At 50.0% G+C, this 21,552-nt stretch overlaps 1 protein-coding gene across 5 annotated transcripts in view; it reads left to right on the top strand.

Moving 5' to 3' along the window:
* Positions 1-21,552, top strand: part of RPS6KA1 (ribosomal protein S6 kinase A1) — a 29,487-nt gene that overhangs the window by 3,471 nt on the left and 4,464 nt on the right. The window contains exons 2-18 of one of the 5 annotated variants that reach the window (XM_015883668.3): positions 374-418; positions 10,699-10,752; positions 14,276-14,392; positions 14,972-15,053; positions 15,265-15,345; positions 15,965-16,044; positions 16,314-16,420; positions 16,971-17,008; positions 17,133-17,275; positions 17,679-17,749; positions 17,983-18,071; positions 18,271-18,335; positions 18,960-19,062; positions 19,313-19,440; positions 19,862-19,987; positions 20,975-21,064; positions 21,284-21,442. In XM_015883668.3, coding sequence (XP_015739154.2) covers positions 374-418; positions 10,699-10,752; positions 14,276-14,392; positions 14,972-15,053; positions 15,265-15,345; positions 15,965-16,044; positions 16,314-16,420; positions 16,971-17,008; positions 17,133-17,275; positions 17,679-17,749; positions 17,983-18,071; positions 18,271-18,335; positions 18,960-19,062; positions 19,313-19,440; positions 19,862-19,987; positions 20,975-21,064; positions 21,284-21,442 — 1,578 coding nt within the window. Of the gene's footprint in view, positions 1-373; positions 419-8,434; positions 8,574-10,698; positions 10,753-11,749; positions 12,395-14,275; positions 14,393-14,971; positions 15,054-15,264; positions 15,346-15,964; positions 16,045-16,313; positions 16,421-16,970; positions 17,009-17,132; positions 17,276-17,678; positions 17,750-17,982; positions 18,072-18,270; positions 18,336-18,959; positions 19,063-19,312; positions 19,441-19,861; positions 19,988-20,974; positions 21,065-21,283; positions 21,443-21,552 lie in introns of those variants that run through there. The other 4 variants (XM_032448972.2, XM_015883670.3, XM_015883669.3 and 1 more) reach the window with 4 other exon arrangements.

Genomic DNA, 21,552 nt, shown 5'->3' with positions numbered 1-21,552 from the left:
GCTCCTCTGAGCCTTCACAGCAACCCTGTTCCTGCACTCCAGTAACCAGCTGCAAGCACTCGTGCTCCTAAGGCAGATGTCAGGTTGATGTCCCCTTGCTTCTCCAGGGAAGGAGTATCATCAGCTGTGATATGGTAATAAACAACTGATGAACGTTCCCATTAAAACTAGTGTGGAGCAAAATGGCTGTGAGGCTGCAAAGTGTTCTCTGGCACTGCTTTGCTATCCCTGCCTCATCCTTTGCTGCATGATGCATGGAGAGTGCTCCATACCCTGTCTGAAAGCGGCACCTCCAGCTCGTCCCATTTGAAATGCTCTCAGAGGCAGTGCCAGTGCCTGGCGTGTGCTAACAGCAGCTTTTCTTCCTTTGCAGAACGGGCAGGCTGCTCCAGAGGAAGGCAGGAACCCTCCGTGCAAGGTAAAGCCACAGCGGGGCCAAGTCCTTCACCGTCACTCTGAGCTGCGTGCGGTGTGTGATGGCGGGTGAAAGGGCTGAGGACAGCTATTTTTAAATCCTCTAAGCCTCTGCTTTGTAATCTGGATAAGTGCATGCAGGAGCACGGGGGCTGGTGTGGGGAAAGATTGCAGGCAGACCCTCTTTTTCCCCATCCATTTGGTTATCCAAACTCACTTGGGCAATCCCAAAGCGCTGCCATGGAGCAGCATGCTGGTGTCAGACAGCAGCCAGAGCAGAGGGCTCAGGTGAGAACTGACAGAGTGTTTCAGGCTGTTTCAGTGCCTCAAAAGCACAAGCCCTGCAAGATTTCCTTTTCTGATGCACACACGCTGTAGCTATGGGGAGCAACACCACGTGTTTGCTTTGGCTTGGGATCCCTTGCTGCATGGATTGTCTGGAGCTTGTCCTGCTCCTCACAGCGAGCACCCTGGTCTGTTGTTCATGCCAAGGGCCCTGGAGGATTATGGCCATGCTTTCCCACTTGGTCACTGTTACACATTTAGTAAAAGAAATATAAGCCAAATCCAACTGGCGGCTTCTCAGCTCATCCTTTTCCAGAAACTTACACTGAACTTCCAGCATTGCTGTTGCATCTCAACCACCTGTTCTGCCCTTCTGGGCCAACTGATGGGCTGGCACCATGGGAAAGCTGGCATGGGTGGGATGAGCTCACGTCAATGACCCTGCGCGCTCCTCTTCCCTGAGATAATGTTTGTATGGTTCTTCACCATGCACACATCTGTGGTATGGAAGAGAATATCTGTCTCTTGTGGTTGGATTCCAGCTGGGCTTCTAAGACTTGAGCTTTTGCCTTTTTGATCATCAAGCACTTGGCTGAACTGCCCTCCTGGTACTGTGGGTGCCAGCGTCCTGCTTTGCCCTCTGCTGAGGTGCTGTGTCCGTGTGCTGTGCCAACAATCCCATTTTCAGTCATTTTTAAACCTACAGAGCCCTACAGGAATAACCTCTGGTGTGTTTTCCAAGTTTGTACAAGGCGTACGTTCTACAAGCATGAAGACAAATGAAATCCCTGCTGTAAACACATAACTTACACTTAACTCTGGCACTCTGCACCAGCTCCAGCGCTCTGGAGGGGGAAGTGAGCAGGCAGCAAACTCAATATATCTGTTTTTCTGCTCGCTTGGGAGCCGATGTCAGCAGCAGATTGTGGCACTGCCTCCTTTCACCTACAGCAAGGGCTAAAAAAGGATAAGGAAGCGGCAGCCCGGGGCTGTGTGTCTGTGATTGGAAAACTGCTCAGGGTCTCTCCCATACCCCTCTGTTTCAGCTCTGCTGCTGCCCTTCCTGAGATGGCAGACAGGAAGGTTGGGTTTCTGCTTTCATCCTTTTGTGGCTCATTCTGTGATCTCTGCTAAAAATAGCTGGAAGAAGCAACAGCGGCGTTCCTCAACGCCCACACAAAGTGCCATCCGTCCCTCTGTCCCCGCCAGCGGGATGCTGCCAGAAGCAAAACCTTTATCTGCTTGGGCAAGAACCAAAGAAACTTCAACAAAAAGGAAATCCAAGGGTTCCTCAAAAGAGTTGGGAATTTGGCAGCAAAGGGCTCTGTCACATCCATCTTCTCCCTCCCATCCCACCTGCTGTTGTTGTTCACTGGGGCCTTTGGATATGAAGCACAAGAGAAGGATTGCTGCAGATGTAGGGAGAGGAGATCTGTGTTCAGCTGCTTGTGGTCTGGGAACAGCTGGGCAGCCCTCAGCCTCCTTCCAAGGACAGCTGGGGCATTTTGCAACTCCTGGCTTCTATTCCTGTGTGGATTCCCACCTTTCGAGAACAGCTGCGGTGCGCAAGTCCCTGCAAGCAGTGTACCTCTCTGTGTTTATCATCTCAGTATCTTGGAAATGCCTGCAAGATCCTACAGGTCACGCAGAGCCTGGAGTGACTGCCTGCACTCGCATGGTCAGAGCCATCTCAGCAGCATTCCAGCTGAATGGCACTGGGATTTCCAAGCCAAACTCTCACCTGACAACGAACACAATGCTAAATTGCTAATGCGTGAATCCTTGCTTATCTGGCTGTTCCCACTGTAAGAGTTTGCAGTCTGCCAGGCAGTTCTGGCAGCATCCCTAGAACCGGATTGCTGATCCAACTGCATTGAGCAGGAGAACTTTGGACAAGATGGGTACAAGTGTGTCTGCTTTTTGCTTTTCTCGCTGTTGGTGGTGGTGGTCAAACCATTCGGCATTGGCTTTCAGCCATCAGCAGTGCCCTGGATGCAGTTTCAGTGCAACTTCTGCAGCGCAGCCGAAGGTCTCTTGCTTTGCTCACAGGGCTGCTCTGTGCCAGGGGCTAATTGCCAGCGCGGCACACTGCTCTCCAGGGTCCAAACCTCATTCTCTCCTATGTTCTCTAGATTTAATTGTCATGTAGACTGAGGATTGATCCTTGTTCGGGTGGGGAATGGCAACAGAGGGCTTGAATTGAGTGGAAAAACAGAACCTGTTGTCATTGGGGTTTTACAGCCAGTTTGGCTGAGGGGTGGGCACATGCTCCCTGAAGGTGCTGAGTGTGAGGAATTGTACATGAAAGTACAACACCCTATTAGTGAAATCACTTCATAATGAAGGGCAGAGGAGTGGATTTGCAGTGCTGAGTGTGCCCACTCTCTCTGGAGGTAATGCTGGGAGTACTGAGCAGTTTGTTCGTGGGTGATAATCACAGCACTCAGTTAAACCTGGGGAGGTGAATGAATAACCTCTTCCAGCTCTGCTTGACACCATAAAAGAGACCTTTGAAAGCAGGGAGCTGCTGTTGTGCCAAGCACAGGGTGCTCCATCGCAGCACAGTGCATTGGTGCTTGGCCATGGCTGTGCTCTCCAGCAGCCCACATTGCCCAGGCTGTGCGTTCAGCACTGCAGGTACCTCCAGCTCCAGGCTGAAGCCAATGGGATGAAGTTCAACAAGGCCAAACGCCAGGTCCTGCTCTTTGGCCACAACGATCCCAGGCAGCACTACAGGCTTGGGACAGAGTAGCTGGAAGACTGCGTAGAGGAAATGGACCTGGGGGTACTGATTGATGCTGGGCTGAACATGAGCTGACAGTGTGCCCAGGTGGCCAAGAAGAAATAGTGTGGCCAGCAGGAGCAGAGAGGTGATCATCCCCCTGTACTCAGCTCTGGTGAGGCTGCACCTCGAGTGCTGTGTTCAGTTTTGGGCCCCTCACTGCAAGAAAGACATTGAGGCCCTGGACTGTGTTCAAAGAAGGGCAACAAAGCTGGTGAGGGGTCTGGAGCACAGGCCTTATGAGGAGAGGCTGAGGGAGCTGGGAATGTTCAGCCTGGAGAAGAGGAGGCTCAGGGGAGACCTCATTGCTCTCTATAACTTCCTGAAGGGACGTTGTAGTGGGCTGGGGGTCGGCATCTTTCCTCATGTCCTCATTATCCTGGTGATAGGACCAGAGGGAATGGCTTCAAGCTGCACCAGGGGAGGTTCAGGCTGGACATTAGGAAATACTACTGCTCTGAAAGAGTGGTCAGGCAGTGGAATGGGCTGCCCAGGGAGGTGGTGGATTCACCAGACCTGGAGACGTTCAAGGAACGTTTGGACGTTGTGTTGAAGGACACAGATTAGTGAGGACTGATGGTGATGGGCAGATGGTTGGACTGAGTGATCCTGGGGGTCTTTTCCAACCTTGGTGATTCTGTGATTCTATGAATAAGAGAGCAGCAGTGATCCTCATCAGCACAGACTGCGGATCCAATTGCAGCCTCTTAAAGTGAAGAGTTTTAAAACAAACAAACAGAGTACTCTTCTTTGAAGCAGCAGCCGGCTGTGCTTGCACAGCTGCTTCTGTTTTCTGCAAGAGTTAGAAAGCTGCTGAGTGTGGGAAGAGACAGGTATCTCCGCAAAGGCATTCTCTGCCCAGTGCCCCTCCTTGTTGCTTCCAGCTGCATAGCAAAGCATGCTCTTGCTGGTTGGATCCCCAAGCCTTGGATGCAGAACACCACAGCATTGCCTGGAAACCCTCCTGGCCTGGCTGCAGTTATTGCATCTTTCCACATGCAGCCTTTCAGCCTGACAGTGGCGAAGCTGTGGGGCGAGCTGGCTGCTCTGTGTTGCCAGCTGAAGTCATCAAGTGATTTTGTTCTCAATGCAATGCCCAACAGTTTTTTGTCCTCAGCAGGGCCAGGCTATGGTTAATAGCAAGTGTCTGAGCTCCTTAAAAACACAGCAACTAAATGCCTGCTTTAGAAGCTGAGCCTCTCTGATGAGCTGCAGGCTCTAATGAATAATTGAAGAGGGGTCAGTTTGCATGAGCGCATGTGAGGAAGGCAGAGCTGGGAATCCCACACACTGGTGTCTGACCGATCAGAAATCTGCTCTTCTTTCTCCTCTTCCATTTCCATCCACCTCACTGATTAATAGAAATTGCTACAAGGTCTGTTTCCCAGAAGCCTCTTTTACTGGGAAACATACAAACAAACAAACAAAAAACCCTCTTTGGCCATATAAAGGAAATTTGTGTCATCCATCTGCCCACCAGAGTTCAAAAGAATGAACTTTCAGCCTTGTGGGAAACGTCCTTCTCACCTTTAGGTACCAAAAATGAGACCATTTGTCCCTTGTTTGTACTTGAAAGCAGCACAGCTTCTACTGCAGGTCTGGGAGTACTGAACTGACTGAACAGAATCTTTTTGTGCTCTGAAAGCACTCTGGGATGGGGTACTATCAATTTCCTCGCTGTCAGAAGGTGTGTTTCACTGCTCTGCTCTGGCTGGGCTGGTTGCAGTGTGCTGTGTACACAGGGCAGCGATGTCAGTGTGTGGTGTGCTGAGCCGGGTTGGCTCTGTGTTGGCTGTGTGGGGCTGCTGCATGCAGGCAGAGCAATGCTTGGGGCTCTGCAAGCACAGTAGGGAAAAGAAGTGCCTTAAGAGAGCTGTCTGAAAATGTGCTGTCTTCTTGTGCATCTTGCAAGGAGAAAGCTCCTTGCAGCCTGTGTGGTGGGAGGAGTGTGGAATTCCTGCATCAATGCAAAGAATAGTTTCCACATCCCACGACAGCTCCAGGAGCAGCAAACAGTGCTCGTGGTGAAAGCAGTGCTGTGTCCTCAGATTCGGACAGAAAGAGCCTGTGCATTTTGTGTGAGGGCAGCGTGGCTGCACAGCACATTCAGGTTGTGTCTCAGTGCTGGTTCCTAAGGGAACTGTATTTATTAAAACGTGGCAGTGGGCCAATGTTTTTGTGCTCCTGCTCCAGTGAGTCAGGTACCAGTGAGCAGATGCATGGAGATGTCAGCATAGCTTGCCTTGCCATGGCCAATTTCTATCTCTTTCTTTCTTCAGACTCAAGTTTTATCCCTTTATCTGTTCCTAACGCCCCATTTCGGGGTGCCATCTGTTCCACAGGTGGTTACAAAATGAGCCCTTTCTGTTTGTTTAGGACTTTGCAGAAGCTCTGAGTGCCACCTGCTGGAGTGTGCCCAGCTGGCCCTGGGCAGCCTGCTGCCTTCCTCCCTCCTCATCCTGCAGTGGGATGTGGCAATGAGAGAGGACAGTGGCACAGGACAGCCTGTGCCATGACCCTGGAACACGTTGCCCCATGCCCTGCTGGAGGTCTCACACTGTCCCTGCTGCTCCTCTCGTTGCCCAGGAGCACCAACATCTATTTGTGTCCTCCAGGATTTTGCAGCATTTCCTTCCTGCTACAGTTCCCTCCACCTCCATAGGAGAAGGCGTGAGTCGTTTTCTGGAATACAAAAGCAGTGAACTTTTGCTCTGCTTAAAGAATGTGCCAATTAAAATAAAATGAAACAAAACAAAAACAAACCACCAAACCAAAACAACAACAACAAAGCAAAACAAACCAACAAACCATGAGTCCTTCTGAATACCAAACAAGGCAAAAGTGGACTGGTTTGAATTTTCGCTTCTTAGGGATTTGCTTGTAACCTCTTTGGGGGGAAACTCAGGCAGTGAAGTTTTTCGCAGGGGGTGACCAAATGAACGTGACGTTGGAGTGCATGCAGAGCAGGGCAGCACTTCCAGGATGTTACGGTGCCTGGGGTATGTGGTTCTGTGGCAAGAGCTAATGTGTTAAGATGACAAATATGATTCCAAACATGAGGGCTCCTGATGTAACACTGGGGGATGTGGTCAGTGGGCATGGCTGTGATGGGTTGATGGGCTAGGTGATATTAGGGGTCTTTTCCAACCTCAGTGATTCTGTGATTCTAAGAGGTCTTGGGCAGAAGGGTTTAAAACCTGCTTGTGGTTTCAAATGATTGTTGCTGCTTAGGGCGATAGGAGGTGCAATGCTGACATGATGGATGTGCTGCAGAAGGCACTGTGTGGGTATGTGGTGACATTCCACTGGTCCCAGAAGGGCTTGGAGCAGCTGTGGGCATACTGGGAAGTGTCAGGGGGCAGTTTCCTCTGCAGGAAAGCAGCATCACCCACCTTGCCTTCTCAGGAGCTGGTAGGCAGCAAGGCAGTGAGCTACAGACCTCAGCAATGTGACCACCTTGGTGCATCCTCTTGCATCAAAATGGCTTCTGTCTCAAGGGCTGAGTGTGTTTGTGGCCACAGTCCTTCTGTTGCTGCCTCCTCACCCCCTGGCAGCCCCTGTGTGTGTGTGCAGGGGACAGCCCTTGGCTTGCAGCAGGGATGGGCACCTGGTGGGATTCCTAGGGACTGAACCTGACTGCTCCCAGGAGCTCCTGGGTGGCACCCACCAGAGAAGGAGAGACACATGGCCGCTGTTCTGCTCAGTTCTCTGCTTGCACACAAGGGTAGCCATCAGCCTTGCCCAAATAAGGTCTGTGCATGAGGGGAATAAGGGAAGGCAGAGGCTGGTGAGGTTTCTTTGCTTTGTAAGTTCCCTTTTTTGAGAACCACCACTTTAAAAAAAAAAACAAAATAAAACAAACAAACAAAAAAACCAACACAACGTTTTCAGACTGAGCTGCCACTGTCTCTTTACTCGTTACAGCAGCAAAAAGTGCATTTATTTCCTGTGCATCTCCTACTTCCCACTTGCCCCAAGATCTGCAGTGGGAGCACCACATACCTGATATGGAATAGGGCTTACAAGCAGCTGAGATCTCCCCAGGTGTCAAACTCAGATCTTCTAGAAGTGTGATATGGGAAGGCTGGCTCAGCCTGGCTTTCTCCTGCTGGTTACATGTTCATGTGCTGTACTGCACATTCCTGTGAATGCCATAGCAGTGATACTGGTGAAGCAGCTGGGTAACTGCAGAAGCCATATAGGGCATCTACTTTGCATAGATGAAATGCAGATGGCCTCTTGAAAGGAGCTAGGAGCATGCACGTGGCTCACTTTTCTCCTACACTGGGAGAGGACTGGCTTAGAGCCGTAGGACTCAAGGCCTCCTGCAGCCCCGTGGTAGTGCTGCTTGATGTGAGCGTTCCCAGTTCCTGTCTCCTCACCTCCTTTCTGTATCAGGACATCTCTGTGCTGGGGGGCAGTGTCATGGTGCAGGAGCTGACACCGAGCAGGCAGCGTTGCACAATACTCAGCGGATGTCAGTGTGCAGGGCTCACGTGGGGCCTTGCAGCAGTTTCTAAAAGCCCTGATGCAGCAGGATGCAGGTGGCCGAGTTGAGACTCCAGCACGGGGCAGGGACAAACAAAAGGTGTAGAAACAGCTCCTTCTGACCTTCTGAGAGCTGCATTCCAGCACTGGGGGACTGATGCTGGAAACAGCGTTTGTGCTACTCAGAAGGGCAGTGTAGCTTTAGGGAAGAGCTGAAGGGGCTCAGCTGCTATATGCTGCCTCACATTGTTCTGTCTGTGATGTGGGACCTCAAAACACATCCTCTTGGAAAGCCTGCTGAGATTTGCTGTTGGAAAGAGCCGTGTCTGAGCACACAGAAGTCATCTGGTGTTCGCGTTGTGTTGGTGCTGTGCAGCCATCGCCACACGGTGCAATTTCCCCATAAGGAACCGCAGTTTCCTTTCAGAGAAAACTCCCAAAATACATCCCAGTGACGTAACTCCTATTTGGGGTTCTCGTGGCAGTCTGGGTGCTGCAGAGAGCTCTGGGTTCAGAAGCCAGCTTGCAAACTATGGGAGAATAGCAGCCCAAAGCGTTAGAGATGTTGAGGCTCCTCTTCCGCAGCAAGCCGAGGATCCAGGAGGCAAGTGTTTAGCTCTAAGGTATCTGCTGTGCACAGCTCTGTACTGTCTGCTCTGCAGGGTGCAGGGAGGAGTGGGGAACCTCCTGCTCTCAGAGAGCCGGTCCTCGTCCTGTCTTCATTAATGACTTCTTTCTTGCAAAAGGCGTTTCTGATGGTAAAACTGCTTTCCTAGAAGTGTCTTTCCTAGGTGCTGCCAGAATTTGGGGACCAGAGCATGTGTGAAGCAACAGAAATTACAACAGCTTCTGGTTAGTTGTTGATGAATAGGAAGCGAAATGCCAGAAGCATAATCTGCTTCTAGCTCTTGCAGTTTTTTCTTGCATTTCGATGTGACTGTCTCAACTGTCAAAGTGACAAAACGCGAGCAAAAACAAACCTGTCTCTTGGCTTCTGGTTCGCAAAAGCTTTCCTCAGAAGGGGGAAAGCAGGAAGGAGGACTTGGATTTTGTATTTGGAGTGGCTCGTACCCCTCGCCCTTGCATGGGATGAGCCATCTGTGCTGGGATGTTCACCAGAAGTCGTCTCCAGCTCCGACTTATGCAACTTCCTGCGCTCAGAGCTGCCGGACACGTATGGCTGCACTTTTCCAGGAGTGCGGAGGTGATTTCCCCAGCGTGCAGGAATGTGCAAAATGGCCTCCCCTGGGGCTGCGGGCAGGAGATGGCTGCTTCGTGTTCGTGGGGTGGGACTTGTGCAATGGGTCCGTGCCTGGTGGAGGGTGCTGGAGTGGGACAGCCCTTCCCCACACCCCCAGGGAGATGCAGTGTGGCAGGAAGGGGAAGAGGTGAACAAAGGGCCCCTCCAACGTGATTCAGTCCTTCCGGACCTTCAATCTGTCAGCTCTGAGTGCTGATCTGCAGCTTTGACGCACCTCCTTTCCCTTGGGTGCTCCTGTGCTGCTGGTGGAGCAGCAGGAGCTTGAGTCCCTCCTCAGGGCTCTCCTGCACAGACCTGCAGGCTGAAGGCTTGGACCCTGGGGAAACATCTCACATATGATCAGATTTTTCTGGTCTGATCTTTTTTGAGTGTTTTTTGTTTTTTTTCCTATCTGAGGTTCAAGCTCATTCTCAAAACCAAACCAAAGAGCATCTTTGTGATAGCATATCTACATGCACTCATAAAAACATAAGAGGTCTCAGGATCTCAGCTCTGTCCATCCAAAATGTCTTACCTGTTTGAGTTCTTAGGAGGAGAAAGAGCCATATCCTATCCAAGAAGCACTTTTTCTAAGCTCCCTTTACATGCTCCTTAGTTTCTCCATAAGGTTTCATAGGATTGCATCCAGTACCAAAGTGTACACCAGTATCTCTAGTGCTACTCGGGCCTGCACCAGTCTTACCCTGCCCTCCCCTAGAGGGATGCAGTGAGGTTCAGTGTTTGGATGTGTTCCCCTGGTTGCTTCAGGAGTGCTGGGCCTCCCTCCTTGGCAGCAGTGCTCTGGATTCAGCTTTTTTAGATGAAAAGTTAATCTCAGCACATCTGCAGTCTCCATCCATCCCTGTCTGTGAAGATGGCTTGAGGGAACTGGGCTTGTTCAGCCTGGAGACAAGGCAGCTCCTGGGAGACCTCACTGCGGCCTTCCAGTACTTGAGGGAAGCTTAAAAACAGGAGGGAGAAACTTTGTACACAGTCAGATAGTGACAGGACAAGGAGAAATGGCTTTCAACTAAAAGGCAGGAGATTTAAGTTAGGTGTTAGGGAGAAATTATTTACCCAAAGGCAGTGAGGGCCTGGTGGTGCAGCCCAGAGCTGCGGTGCCCCATCCCTGGAGGTGCCCAAGGTCATGGCTGGGCAGCCTGAGCTGGGGGGCACGGCAAGGGGTTGGAACCAGATGATCCATAAAGTCCCTTCCAACCCAACCATTCTGTGATTCTTTGATCATGGGGAAGACGTGGATCCCATTGCCAGCACCATGTGTCCTTCTCTGCTGCCTGTCAGAGTCTGTCCAAGGCTCAACAGCAGCTGGCTCCTCCTGCTCTCCTGCAACCACCACCAGATCAGGGTGTGTAGTGGGACATGACTAGGGGCTGCAAGCAGTTTGCCCTCCTGCTAAACAAGTTTGCTGGCAAAGCTTTAGTAGAATATTGCAAACTCTTTGTGCTGACACTTATTTATTGTTCTTCAGGCAAAGTCAGACATCACTTGGGTAGAGAAAGATCTGATGAACTCATCAGACAAGGTAAGAGCCTCTGGGAGGGTGGTGCACTGAGTGGCGTGTGTCCCATGGTAGCACGTGTGAGGAGGAAGCAGTGCTTGCAGGGACCCCAGCACCATCCCTGCCTTGCAACATTTGCCTACAGACCTCTCTCTGCTCAGTGGAAGTGCTCGTGGAGCAAACAGCGCTTAGTCACTTGCTCATGTGACATCCCAGACTTGACTTCATCCTCCTCCTCCTTCCTGCCCACACCAAACCCTTTTAAGTGCTGTCGTTCTTTTCTCCTGCCACGTTCTGATCTTCTCAGCTTGCAGGGGTCTGCTGTTGAACTGTGTGGATGTAAGGTGGCTTCTTCAGAGTGCTGAGTGGTGGTAACCCAACATGTAATGGTGCCGTGGTTGGAACAAAACTTATCAGATCTAAATAGCTCCAGCTTCAGATGTCTGAAGAGAGCTGTTACTGCAGCTCCTGTGGTGAGGTCTGCACCCCTGAGGAGTAAAGAAGGTGTCAGAATGAATTGAGGCTCTGCAGAGCTCCTGGTGAGCAGCTGTGCAGTGCTGTCCCATGCTGCTCTCTGTTTCCAGCCCCTTGCTTTGGGCATCCTCACCAGGTGCTGAGGCTCTCCCTGCAAAGCTGGGACTTGCTGGCATTCAGTCATTTGATTCTTTCGTTATTGGTTATCAAAGAGCATGGTATAGGGGTGGAGGAGGCAGGACAGTCATAAATGGGCTCTCTGAGTCCCCTTTTCAGACTGTGTGTTCTGCAGAAATTCAGAAGTCAACACCGTTATTTCTAGTTGCAAAGGGTGTGTGGGTGTCTTTGTACTCATCTCAAGGGGTTTCTTTCTTACCTACACTCTGGGGGTGCTGCTGCAGAAGACATCTTTCCTGACCCCATGTAAAGGTCAAAGGGAGATGTGGGTTTAGGGGGGAATGAAACAAAAGGGATTGGGTTTGAAATAAAAATGAAGGGGTATGTGTAAACCCCAATGATGGCAGAGGGTTCACCATGGGATTGGTGCCCACCACATTCCACTGAGGGTGACCATCATCCCTGTGGGAGAGCCAACTGAAGTGCTTCCAGGCATCTGAATGGGGTTTCATTCATCTCTTCCTTTTAAAAGAGAAAGAGGCTTACCAGCATATTCCCCTGTTGTGGAAATACCCAAAGAGTGAACATGGCCCACAGTGCTTAATAGAAGTCAGACGATGACCTACATCATGCACGTTTTCTGTCAGAGAGCATCTTTTCTGAGCGAGGGAAGGGAAATCAAATGTGAACACAGAGCTGTGAGATTTTTTTATAAAGCAAAACAACAACAACAAAAAAAAGCCCCAACCACAAGCACCGCCAAGGAGCATGAACCTGCCTCTGTGTGACCAAATTGCTCACTTCTGCCACACATCTGCCAGCGGGCTTTAACCACCCGCATCTCCTCCGGCGAGGCTGTGCGCCCATCTCCGCGTGCTCATGATGGAGCCTCCCCAGCTCCAGGAGCTCCCCGAGGTGGTCACTGGGACTCTGCAATGTTGAGCGGGATGGGAGAATGGAGAGGGACCCCAAGCTGCCCCGCATCTGCACCTTCCTCACGCTGTGGCTGCAAAGGAAGCACCGAGCGAAGCCCTGCAGCCTGCAGCTGCCAGCCCCCAGCCCGCTCCCCAGCCCGGTCAGTATGTAGGTTGTGTCACCTGCTGCACATCCCAGTGGGCCAATGCTTCAGATGAATGTTCTGGTTTGCTTTTGTCTTTGTGCCTTGTGGGGTGGTTTGCCTTGTGGTGCCATTGTAAGAAACTCGTTGTGGTGCAATGAAGGCTGTTAGTGCTGTGGCTCAGTGGCACATGGGGGCTGTTGTGCTGGTGGTGTAGGACTTGGTCTCAGAGCTGCAGGTTGCTGGGGGATGCCGCAAGCTGCAGCTTGGTCTGCAGTGACCCTTCACAGCTCAACACAGTGGGTCTTGCCATTGGCCAAGGCAAAGAGTTCCCACAGCTCTTGTATGAGGTCTTTTGGAAGTAGACACGGTGTTTGTTTTGAATGTTCCTCTCTGAAAAAGTGTGTGAAGCTGCAAGGTGAAATACATGGGAGTGACATGTAGGCTTGGTTTCCCACTTGAGTTTCCATGAAGATGGCAGGAGGGAGGGAAGGAGCCCAGCAGCCTGCAGACAGCCCCATTGTGACACAACCAGCCTCCAGGGTGATTGTTTTACTGTGCCTAAAGGTTCATGTAACCCTACACAGCCCACATTAGCACCTGGATTAAGGACAGCCATGGAGACCTGTGGGCCAATTGTTGGCTGGAGGGGGGGAGCTTTTCCTGACCAACAGGTTTCTGCCATGGGCAAAGCCTGCAAACAAAACTAGAGGTGTAAGATGGCTGATTTAAGCTGAGAGATCACATGGAATGTGAGACCTTGTTGTCATAGAGGTTATAAGAGCTTTCTTGGCTGTGCTCGCTGAGTTGGACATGGTGGTCTTTTCCAACCTTCATGATTCCATGAGTGGGCATGGAGTGGGTTGACACTTGGACTAGATGATCCTAGAGGTCTTTTCCAACCTTTAATGGCTCTATGATTCTGTGACATAGGAGGAGCTTCTGCCTCACCACCCTCTCTATGTGCTCAGGCTGTATTGTGCATGGGTCTCTGACAGATCTGAGTGTCTGGATATCATGGGATCTTGAGAGAGCAAAGCTACCAACAGACATGGAGCAAAGCTCTACTAGAGAAAAGACAAGCACAGGAGTGGGAAAGGAAGGGTGCTCAATGCTGTGCTGCAGGCAGCAACCACATCCGTGTGCTGTGTGAGGAGGAGTGAGGGTGGGAGGTCAGTGTGCGCAGGGCAGAGCCTGCAGCTTGGTTCCTGTTTTTTTCTAAAAGCTTTGATTAGGTGGGTTCCGCAGTGAGTATCTGAGTAGCTCTAGAAAACGAAGTCTGATTTTCTCACTAATTTCTCCCCTACTCGGCAAGGGGAAAATCTAACTAGTAACTAGTAAAAGAATGTGTTTTAAACAAAACATGTGCCAGAGACCTTGGCTTCCCCTCAATCTTTCTGAAGGCTTGAGTCTGTTAAAAGCATCATCTGTATGTGCTGAAGATGCACCAAGGCTTATGTTGCAGAGTTGCTCAGATTGCTGAGCAGATGGGCTCCAACATGTCTGATTTTTGCCAGCCCTGGCCATGTTTTGACAACACCACCATATTTTTGTGTTGTGGGATTTTTAGTGGCATAAACACTCCTGTTTTTGCCACCAGTGCCTTAAAAAGGAAGGTGCTTTCAAGAACTCTTCTGAAATGCAGTTCAAAGGAACGCAACACCTCTGGTGCCGGGGAGAGTGTGGGGATGTAATGGTGCTGCCTGGTGGTAACCCACTGGGGACTGCTTTGTTCCAGGTGTTGAAGCCAGGAGGTAGCTGCGACATGCACCTGCTTTTATGGCTCTGTCAGATGTGGTTCCTGTGAGTCTGCAGCTGTAGACCTTGCTCTTTGACTCAATAAGACCTTTTTCCCCTTGTTCAGTATATTCACAGCCAACCATGTCCTCTCTTTTCCAGGGTGAGGGTGTTGTGAAGGAAATCAACATCACACACCATGTGAAGGAGGGCTCTGAGAAGGCCGACCCTTCGCAGTTTGAGCTTCTGAAGGTTCTGGGACAGGGTTCTTTTGGCAAGGTGAGCTCAGTTCTTCCTGCGTGTCACACAGATAAGTGGTGTTGAAAGAAGAGCTGAAAAAGGGACTGTCCCCAGCGTAACCTCTTTCCTGATTCTCACCGGACCGTATCCGGTGAGAATCTGATATGTTCACTTAGCAACTGGCTGCTTCTAGTTTGAAGGGCAGCTGCGGAGACACTTCTCATCAACGTCAGTGTGCCAGCTCTACCCGGAGGTCTTTATGCAGCTGGTCAGGAGGAAAGAAGCATGCAGTGCTGTGTGGGGCAGAGGGCTGGGGCATGCCTCTCTTCTCACGGTGATGCTGTGTGCCAGGGACTGGGTTTGGCCTATTTGCTGCTTCCCTTCTGTGAAGGAGGAAGGAAATAGCCTGTAATTTGTATCTGTTTCAAAGTGCAAACAAGCTAGGTCTTTTGCAGACCATCTGTTCCCATGTTGTCTTCAACTTCACGTCAGTCAGCCATCACCACAGCAAGGGGTGGTGCAGCAGGGGTGCTGTGCATGTGCAGCAGCAGCTTTGTTGCAATGAATAAAGGACTTTTGAAGCTGTTTAAAACCAGCTTGTGTGTTCTTCTGCCTCAGGTTTTCTTGGTGAGAAAAATAACACCACCAGACAGCAACCACCTCTATGCCATGAAAGTGCTCAAAAAGGCAACACTGAAAGGTAAGGGAGCCTTACTGCTGTGTCCTATTGCTTCATGGGAAATGGCACTGCAAAAAGGTCACCACCAGTCACTGCTGGCCCTGGGTTGATGGAGATTGGAAAGATCTGGCTCCAGCTGCCTGATCCCAGAAGGCTTAGGGCTAGGGGTGAAGCTGACATCACGGCTTTGATCTTTCTCCAGCATCTGAACTGTTCCTCTCTTTTCCCACAGTGCGTGATCGTGTAAGGACAAAGATAGAAAGGGACATCCTAGCTGATGTAAACCATCCCTTTGTGGTGAAGCTGCACTATGGTGAGTACGGGGTTGGCTGGGACAGGTGTGTCTGCCATGGTCCTGGGCACCTGCAGTGGCAGAGCCTGTGTCAGTCCATGTCTCTCAGTGGCTGTGCTGTGCTGGAGCATTCACAATCCCCTTAAAACAAATCCTTTCCTGGAAAGGCCTTTGGTCTTGTGTTCACCCTTGAGTGGGGCACCAGGAGAGGAGGTTTAAAACGTCAAATCCTTGGGATTAAAACACTAATTCAGGAGAAACTGAGAAAGCTGAGTTAACTGTTCAAGTCAGAGCATGGCAGGATGAACACTCTCACTCTGAGGAAGTTGAGGACAGCTTCTGCCCCAGTAAATTGACCAGTGTATTGCTTGAGAAACAGCCCATCCAGCAGGGCATCAATGGCTGAAAAGGAACAAATCCCACATAAAATGATGCTTTTCTGCACTGCCAGGGGATTGCATCCTTTTCAGTATCATAGGCAGGAGATCTGATCTACCTTGAATAGTTACCCTACTTGTATCCTAGCAATAATGCAGGGCATTTGCACAACTGAAGCCATTGGAATTTAAGTGATTAATGTCACACTATCGAGCTTTCCCTCAGTGGAGGGGTCTGATTCCTGCTCTGGCTTGTGTTTCAGCATTCCAGACAGAGGGGAAGCTGTATCTCATCTTGGATTTCCTCCGAGGAGGTGACCTTTTCACTCGGCTTTCCAAAGAGGTGGGTATACTGTGGCATCTTAGTGGGTTGCTGAGGCTCTCTGTTTGTGTGTTAATTGCCTGGAGGAACAACTAACCCTCAGAAAGTCCTTGAGAGAGCTGAAAGGAGCCTCCAAACTGCTGCTAGCCCAAAGGAGGGTATGTCAGGATGTCATGTCTCCTGGCAAAGCCTCAGAAACTTAGATTTAAAAGGGCACAAAGGCACAACATGGGTGTGAAGGGTGTTGCTTGTCATGCTTCCAGGATTATAACCCCCATCCATTCCTGCAGGTCATGTTCACAGAGGAGGATGTGAAGTTCTACCTTGCAGAGCTCGCTCTAGGACTTGACCATTTGCACAGCCTGGGAATCATATACAGAGACCTCAAACCAGAGAAGTACGTGTGGTACAGATCTGTGTTCAGTCCTCAGCCTGCAGTCAGAGCACAGCACAACCTTCTTCCACGAAACGATGCCTTGGGCCAAGCAGATGGAAGGCAGCAGGGTAGATCAGTGAGGCTCTTGCTCCTCACACCAGCAGTTAGAGCCAGGAGCACTGTGGCAGCAGCAAGTGTGTACCACATGTCTGAGTATGTCAGCCAGTGCTGAGTTCCAGCTTTGAGTAAGTGAGAGCCTTCGGAGGAAAAAGGCCTCTGAGGAGACACACAGCAGCTGCATGAGTGGGTTGTTCTTACCTGAGACATGGGAGGGATAAAACTTGGTGTAGTCTGTGTGGCTCATTGGTTCAGTGTGAAGTTTAGTGTGTATAGAAGGGGGCTGCTTTCCCCCATTCACGGTGATGGAGCTTAAAGCTTAAACAGGTGTTGGAAGGATGGATAAGTCCCTCCTCTGGAGTTCTGGAGCATCTCTGACCAGCTCTGGGACACCTGCTGGTTCTCACCAGCCTTTCTTGCCACTAATGACTTGTTTTCTTCTTCCTTGCTGTAGCATCCTCCTGGATGAAGAAGGACACATCAAACTCACAGGTGAGGTGCTCCATAAAAACCTTGGTTCTTGAAACATGGAACTTCTCTCAGACCTCTCTGCTCAGGGCCATTGTGAAGACCAGGTGGTTTTTTAGACCATGCTGATGGTTTTTCTCTTTCGTAGATTTTGGCTTGAGTAAGGAAGCGATAGACCATGAGAAGAAAGCCTACTCCTTCTGCGGGACAGTGGAATATATGGCCCCAGAGGTTGTGAACCGTCAGGGCCACTCCCACAGTGCGGACTGGTGGTCCTATGGGGTGTTGATGGTAGGTACCAACTGGTGGGCTTGGAAACCTCAGCATCTGCTCAGGGGTTAGCTATGAAATGCCATTTGGTGACTCTGCATCCAGCAGATGTGCTGGTGCCAGTGTCAGCCCTGGAGCAGGCTGTTGGTTGCTGTGCAGATCTGGTGCCACCATCTGGCAGCTGCTGGATCCAAGGGCTGTGGCAGGAGCAGACACTGCTGGAACATATCCCCACTACACAATGTGATATACAGCTCCCTTCTGAGAATGTAATGCCTGCTCTCTTTTTCCAGAGCCAGGCTTTTGATCACTTGCAAGGCTTCTGCTAGCTGTGGAGAATTCCCAGATGAAGGTGTAATGAGATCTGTGCAGCCCTCAGACTTGTTTATATATGTGACCTCCCCTTGTTGTCTCTTTGTCTCAGTTTGAGATGCTCACTGGCTCGCTGCCGTTCCAGGGGAAGGACCGCAAGGAGACGATGACCCTCATCCTTAAGTAAGAGGAGATTTCATGTGTGTATAGAGACAAGCGTGCTGCTCTTTCTCTAAGCATGCTGCAGTTGGGGTTCTCACAACATAATGCCATTACTTGGCAGGTAGCTTTGTATCAACACTCAGTTTGAAGGCTGCAGTACAAAATGCCAAACAGATTGTTGTTTCAGGGGTGGAGGTGCTGCTTGTGGGTTGGCTTCTTTATACCTGCAGCTGATTGCATAACTTCTTCCCTAGAGCAAAACTGGGCATGCCTCAGTTCCTGAGCGCTGAGGCACAGAGCCTCCTTCGAGCCCTTTTCAAAAGGAACCCAGCCAACAGATTAGGTAAGGCATTTTTTGTTTCTGAATCCACCTGATGCTGTAGCTGTGCCTCTCACATCACAGTGGGTTGGCAGCATGCTGGCACTTGTGCTAAGTTAATAGGTTCTCCATAATACATGGTTATGTTGCATGCTTGGTGATAGCCTTCGCTTTGTTGCTGATCCTGATTAAATGTTAAGCAGTCTGCGGGTGGATCTTTTAGGTTCTGGTCCAGATGGGGCAGAAGAGATAAAACGTCATCCGTTCTACTCTACTATTGACTGGAATGTGAGTATCAGAAACGCAAAAGCAATTTTCACCCCATTCAGCACAGTGATGCAGCTCTGCTGACCTCAGTAGTGCCACCTGCAGTCTGACCAGCTGAGGGAGTGCTACCAACCCATGTTTCCATCTTTCCTAATTGTCCTTCCCGAAACCAAACTGCTGTTAGTCATGCAAGATACTGTTTCATACTGAGTTGCCGGTGACCTCACCCTGGTTTGAGCTCTCAGAACTAAGGTGCAGGTTTTAATTGAGGTTTGGCGCAAGGATTGCCTTGCACAGAGTAGGAAGGGCTCAGGTAAACAGCTGCATTGTACCCTGCAGAGAAGCAGGGCAATAGCTGAACCTACATTTCCCTGCATTATACATAGAACTTTTTTTTTTTTTTATTTCCTTTTTTTCTTGATTAATATATGATAGGTGGTAGAAACCTAAAGAATTTCTCCACAAACGGACTGAAAGGCGCTCTCTTGGCCAGGCGGCCATCCCTCCCACTGCTGAACTGCAGTCACAACACTGTTTCTAGTGTTGTAAATTTTCTTCCCAGCCTCTCATTCCTAGCAGCTATTTGCACGCTTCTGAGCACATTCAGCTATTCCAGGACTTCCATATACTACCTGTATTTTGCAGAAGCTGTACCGAAGGGAAATCAAGCCACCCTTCAAGCCTGCTGTAGGTCAGCCTGATGACACCTTTTATTTTGATACAGAATTTACATCGCGTACACCAAAAGGTTGGTATGAATTTATGAATTCAGCTGAAGCCTGTGTGAAATAGTACAGCTTAATCCTGCCTTGCCTTTGCCATCAGGGTAAAGGTTTGCCTCCTCCTGGCTACTTTAGGGAGGAGTCCCAGCCATTCACAGGGTGTTACTGGTAGCTTGGTGCTGCATCATATTGCTCTTGTCTGAGCACAGCCATGAGGGGAAGGCTTCTGCTTCCGCTGCTGCTCCTTTTCAAGTTTTCCTTCAACTCCTGTTGCAGATTCCCCAGGCATCCCTCCCAGTGCAGGTGCACATCAGCTCTTCCGCGGATTCAGCTTTGTGGCCACCGGTCTGATGGAAGACAGCAAGGTGAAACCTGCACAGCCCCCCCTGCATTCCGTGGTGCAGGTGAGACATGAGGATGGAAGAACATCTGCTTTGAGACTGCAGTAACTCCAGAGTGGGTCTTCAGGAGTTAAAGGAAAGATATTCTGGTTCGAATTCTTGCATCCTGATTTCTTTTGCTCTTACTGACTGTCATGCAGAGGTCAGCAGAGCACACTGAGTGTTTGCCTCCTTCTTGCCAGGTGGACTCAGGCTATGTGAATGAGAGGTGCTGCAGGAATGCAGTGTGCTGGATGCAGATTGTGTTAGCCTACTGACCTATATTTGCCGTGTTCTCCTCTCCTCTGTCTCCCCAGGAGGGAGGAGAGGCTGTGGGCTGTAGCAGACAGCAGTCTGTCACTTCACTTGGTGTTGCAGTTAACTCGTTGCACAAACCATTCCCTGAACCCTCCCAGCTCATTCGCTCCCTGCTCTCTTCTTGCAGCAGCTGCATGGCAAGAACATCCAGTTCAGTGATGGCTACGTGGTGAAGGAGGCGATTGGTGTGGGCTCCTACTCAGTGTGCAAACGGTGCATTCACAAAACAACCAACATGGAGTATGCAGTCAAGGTCTGAGATATTCAGTCTGACCTCCCTTGTTAGATTTCTGTTCATCCCTGTAATGACCAAAATAATAACAAGGAATGAAATTGTTTTCCCTGACTGTGGGACTTAAATATACAATTTTGGGGCAAATGACAAGGAATGGATATAGCACAGTATGTCTGCAGTGCACTGGCACAGGCTGCTTAGAAGAGCTGTGGGTTCTCCATCCCCAGAAGTGCCCAAGGCCAGGCTGGATGGGGCCCTGGGCAGCCTGACTGGGTGGGGGGCAAGCAGCCCACAGCAGGGGTTGGAACTGGATGGTGGTTGTGATTTATCCCAGCAGGTGGCTGTGCACCACACAATCTGTTGCTCACTGGCCCCTTTCCCAGTGAGATAGGGGAGAGAATCAGAAAGAAAAAAAAAAAAAAAAAAAGTAGAACTCGTGAGTTGAGATGAAACGATTTACTAAGATACAGAAAAGGAAATAGTTATCACTATATATGTATGTGTGTGTATATGTATATAAATGTGTATAGCATATGATGCACAAGCAGTTGCTCACCACCTACTGACTGATGCCCAGCTTACCTCTCAGTGAGTAGAAAAGAGCAAGATGAGCTCCCATTCCCTTCAAAACTCTCATTCCACATGATGCATATGGTATGAAATACCCCTTTGGCTGGTTTAAGTCAGCTGATTAAGTCCTGATTCTGTCCCCTCCCAGCTCCTTGGGCCTCATCAGCCTTTCACTGAGAAATGCTGGAATAGCCCTGGCTCTGTACAACACTGCACACAGCAACAACTATAAACGTTGGTGTGTTATCAACATTGTTTTTCTCTTTGAACCAAAACATAGCATCATACCAGCCACACAAGATAATAATTCTGTCCCAGCTGAAATTAAGACTGGGTCTTTAAGGTCCCTTCTAACCCAACCATTCTGTACTTCTGTGATGAAACCTTCAGCTTGTCCCATCCAGCTGTGAGTAACATTTACTCGTACCCTTGCAGGTGATAGACAAGAGCAAAAGGGACCCTTCTGAGGAAATTGAAATTCTCCTGCGATATGGGCAACATCCAAACATCATTACCTTGAAAGATGTGAGTGTACCTTGAATAACTTGTCATGTGTGTGTGAGAATGCCACTTCAGCATGGGCACCCCAGTGGCACTGCTCATTGGATCATGCTGGGGTGAGGAAGCATCCAATCAGTACCACCTCTGTGTTGCTGACTTCTTTCTGCTTCTTGGTGGTAGAAATACAACAGGGAAGCCTGGAAAGCAGTTTTTAATTAACCCCTTCCACGTTTGCTTTGGTAGGTTTATGATGATGGGAAGTACGTGTATCTGGTGACAGAACTGATGAGAGGAGGGGAGCTGCTAGATAAAATCCTGAGACAGAAGTTTTTCTCGGAGCGGGAGGCCAGTTCAGTCCTGCACACAATCTGCAGAACAGTGGAATATCTGCATTCTCAAGGGGTGAGTATGGTTACATCTGCTTCCCTGGGTGCTTTGTGTCAATATTGTGCCTTGCGTTGATGTCTTGGCAAAGCAGATATGGGGCCAGAGCAGGGGTTGAGGATCTTGAT

This window comes from Coturnix japonica, chromosome 17 (assembly GCF_054131305.1).
Source record: "Coturnix japonica strain WE chromosome 17, WE-NBRP24, whole genome shotgun sequence".
NCBI lineage: Eukaryota > Metazoa > Chordata > Aves > Galliformes > Phasianidae > Coturnix > Coturnix japonica.
The sequence above is the reverse complement of the archived record's forward strand: the minus strand, read 5'-3'. Positions and strand labels throughout refer to the sequence as shown.